Below are 3918 nucleotides of genomic sequence, written 5' to 3' on the forward strand. Positions count from 1 at the left end.
ATTTAACACAATTAAGGAATACATATTGGAAACAGAGGGGTCCACTAAAAATCAAAGGTATTTTCAAATTTAATTCTCCCCCGCCAACAATTGTTTTAAATTATCAAACTATTACAATGTACAATTTCAAAGGATACCATTAGTCAGTATAGTAGTAAAAAGTCTGAACAAATGTAATAATAATTTATTCATACTTCTCTTTCTAATTGTTGTAGTCAGCCATTAAATCATTTGAACTACTTCAATATCTAACAACAACATTAAGGGGTTTATGATGTACCCTTTCCATCTAAATACTTCTAAACAAAGTTTGGATCCCGTTTAAACATTTACCGCGACAAATTTTTCCTTCTTTATTTGTATAAATTATGATAAATATTAAAACGCTTCTCACCTCATCCACTGTTGGTCATAAAGGTGGAATAATCTTTTGTTTACCCCAATTTATGGAATTATTTTGACAATGATTTATTCCTAAAAGATCTAGATCATAGTATACATTCTCAGATGTTATTGAATAATAATTTGCGAGTGTTTGTTTTGCGTGACTGCTAAAGCATGTGTATGCTACTATGCTTATAAACAAGGGGACCTACGTAGTCATAACTGACAGTAATGGGGATTTAAGCCTCACAAAAGGGCACTCATATAGCACATCGACACGGTTTTGATATCGGGGCCTTACAGTTACAAGTCCATTGCTTTGCCACTGTATGGCCATGCATTTATATGGTTCAAGGCATGGTCACACAGAGGATTTTTTTCTGTTTGGGACATGCGAACGGTCATGTTTCAGTGGCAAAGCAACAGTGTACATTACGTCATAACGTCTTTGAAAGAGACCGTCAAAAGTACAAGTTCATCGATATCCCGTTGAAGCACGTGCTAAACGTAATACACGCGTTTCAAAGGATCGTCTGCGAACATGTACTTATAACGGTTTTGTGCAACGACGCCCTGGTCTGTAAATAAAGATTGAGTCGCAAAATGCTCTCTAAACAAAGGAGGCATCTATCGCCCAAAATAGTGTTCTTCTGAATGTTTTGTACATGTACTCATTTGAACAAAACAGCAAATTCGATAGCCAATGGTTTTAGACATGGCGTTTCTAAAAAAAAAAATACGCTGTTAGACAGCACCATTCATATAAAAATGAATCTTATCATTTCTTATAATGATAACATATTTGTACACAGGTTTTCTTAATGACTACATAGGCCTACCACGAAAAGGAATTCCAATAATCTTTAAGAGCATGAAGAGCTTTCATAAAAACTATTCCGGATAGTTGTAAATTGAGTCTTTTCAGCGATCAATATCCTTCCTACAAGCAAGAACATCGTTCGTCGGAGTTGTTTGATTCAAATACAATTTGTTGGGGTATCCAATAAAGTATTTCTAAACAACAATAATGGTCGATAGCGAAAATATTTCCGAATGTCAACATCTGTTCGACAATATAACTATTCCGAGATGCATCGTGATTATAAAGCCATTGCACTTCGGATACGTATCAAACTGTTTGCATCTCATCCACCGGATACTTTTCATTGACAATAAAATTTCGATCCGAATCAAATGAAAACTTCAGAAAATGGACGTGTATTTAATGAATACGTTTTAGCAGTGTTGTTCTTCGCCCGCTTGCCTATTCGTAGAAAACAAGTCGTTCTGTTCAATACACAATCAATACCGTAGGATCAACCAAAGCACATCTTTTGTCGGATTCTGTGCTCTCATGTAGATACATAAACGGTTTCGGTTTGAGCGTAAGATGTCATACTCGGTAGCCGCTGAAGGGCGGATCTGGAGACCATGCTAGCGCGGTTACTCTGTACGCCCAGCTTCAACGTCTGCTTGAACTTCGCGCGGAAATTGTCCGAGAAGAACGCGTAGAGGAACGGGTTGAGGGCGCTGTTGAAAAAATAAAGTGCCTGTGAGAAGGGCAGGAAGTAGATACCGCCCTGACTGCTGAGGAAAGTGCTGTGACCAAAGGCCTGCCAGAAAGTCTGTAACTGGACCGGGAAAAGGCAAAGGGCGAATGAGACGACGATAAAGACAAGAAGACGGATGACTTTTTTCCTCGCCGCCATGACGTTGCTGCGTCCTTTGCCTCGAGAACGTCCGCTAGAGATCTCGTCGTTCGCTCGCTTGCTGGAACGGTCCTTCCCGACGGACATACTCGATTGATTACGCGTTAGTTTCGGGTCGGGTGCTTTACGACCTGTACGCTTTGAACCCGACACTGCAGATATGTTGGTAGTATCATCCTTCTTACCGTTTGAATTATTGTTGCCTTCGTTTGCAGTCAACGGCACTTTCACTTCCATCTCAGTTCCTGGAGTTGATTCAAGATCATCAGTTGGCTCATGGACAAAGAAAGGACCTATCTTTTGATTTTTAGGAGGTTCAGTGCTGACTTCTTCTAATTTTGATTTGACATTGCCATCCTTTTTGTTACAGTCCTTCGTTATCTCCAAGACAACGGTGCCTTCTGTGTCATTGTCAGGACGGTAGATGTTTGCTGCAGCGTTGCTCGTACTGGAATGGTTAGACGCGTGGGCTTTCGCCTTTGAAAAGCGACCTGTGATACGGCTAGTGAATCGAGAGCCCTTACCTCGCTGAAAGCCGCTGTCCTCGCCGCTAGTGAAGACTCGCTTTCCAGTGCTGGTTGTCCAAAGCTTCCTGGAGATAATGCCGTACAGCACGGCCATAATAAGTAGCGGGATGGTGTAGAAGAATACACAGAATAAGATGGAGTGAACACGGGCCACACCTTCGGACAAGGTACTCGGAGTGCAATACTTATTGTCGCCATAGTGCAGGAGATTGTAGAAGAGCGCAACCGGGATGTTCACAACCGCGCTAAGCATCCATACAAGCATGACGGTAATGGTCAGACGTCGTGACGTCAAGACCCTTCTCGTCTCAAGGGGGTGAAGAATAGCGATGTATCGCTCGACAGAGATCACCGTCAGGATCAAGATCGAAGCCGTTGTGGCAGCGCTGGTCATGTACTTGTGAAGACGACAGATCAGCAAGCCTAGAGGCCAGCTTTCAAGGACATACCACAGGAGCTGCGGAATCACGCAGAAGACAGCCACCAAGAGATCGGCGAAGGCGAGGTTGGCTAAGAAGAAGTTGGTCACCGTGTGCATGCTTTTGTTCCTAGCGATGACGAAGACGACGAGGAAGTTGCCGAATAAGCTGAGAGCAAAGATCACCACGAAGACTGTGATGAGGATCTGCTTGAGTGGAGCTTCCAAGTAGGGATCCTCACCCATTGATCCATTACCGTATGTAGCATTGAAGGACGAGGAAGCAAACTCACTGCCAGCCATGTTGATTGGGGTCGGAAGGGTCTCTATTGGTAGATCCTGTTAAAAGAGTAAAAGAAAGAGAAGTATTATAATTTAATGTTATATTATCGCATATACCACTAATCATGCCTGTTAATCCTTAGTATACACATAGAGTAACCTGCCCAGTGGTTATATTAAATCCTTAATGTGCTTGGTTGTTGTAACCCAAAAAGAAAGAGGTAGTGACAATGTCGTGGGTATTCAAGTTTCTTATATATACACAATAATCTTCAAATACATAGAACACTCAATAGATCTGTGTTAAACAGTTCAACCTCTAACCTAGACAGCACATTGATGTGCTCACATGAGCATGGCTTTCGTGTTTAATGGAGACTGGCTAGGGATCTGTGTCGTAATAACACTTGACTCGCCCAGCAGTTCATTGTCTTCCAATTACGTTGTAGGCCTTCCAAGTCCCCGTGAGGTTATTAAACGCGATACCAGGAGTTTTAACGGTCACGCAGCGGGATTTCATACCGGTACCTGATCCAATTAGCGCGTATCGCTCGATGAGGCGACTAACTCAGTCTACCACCTGGTGAGCTAGCGGAAA

General features: G+C 42.3%; 1 protein-coding gene across 1 annotated transcript; it reads right to left on the bottom strand.

The window, feature by feature from the left end:
- Window positions 1-624: 624 nt before the first annotated feature.
- LOC582721 (galanin receptor type 1) lies at window positions 625-3363 on the bottom strand. The gene has a single exon (XM_030982716.1). The coding sequence runs from the start codon at window positions 3339-3341 to the stop codon at window positions 1737-1739; it is 1605 nt and encodes a 534-aa protein (XP_030838576.1). The 5' UTR covers window positions 3342-3363; the 3' UTR covers window positions 625-1736.
- Between the last annotated feature and the right edge of the window lie 555 nt (window positions 3364-3918).

This window comes from Strongylocentrotus purpuratus, unplaced genomic scaffold (genome assembly GCF_000002235.5).
Source record: "Strongylocentrotus purpuratus isolate Spur 01 unplaced genomic scaffold, Spur_5.0 spur5_scaffold_13, whole genome shotgun sequence".
Classification (NCBI taxonomy): Eukaryota; Metazoa; Echinodermata; class Echinoidea; order Camarodonta; family Strongylocentrotidae; genus Strongylocentrotus; species Strongylocentrotus purpuratus.

Bases quoted from the DNA above. Each gene is read 5' to 3' on its own strand.
- LOC582721 (XM_030982716.1), bottom strand. From the start codon at position 3,341: ATGGCTGGCAGTGAGTTTGCTTCCTCGTCCTTCAATGCTACATACGGT.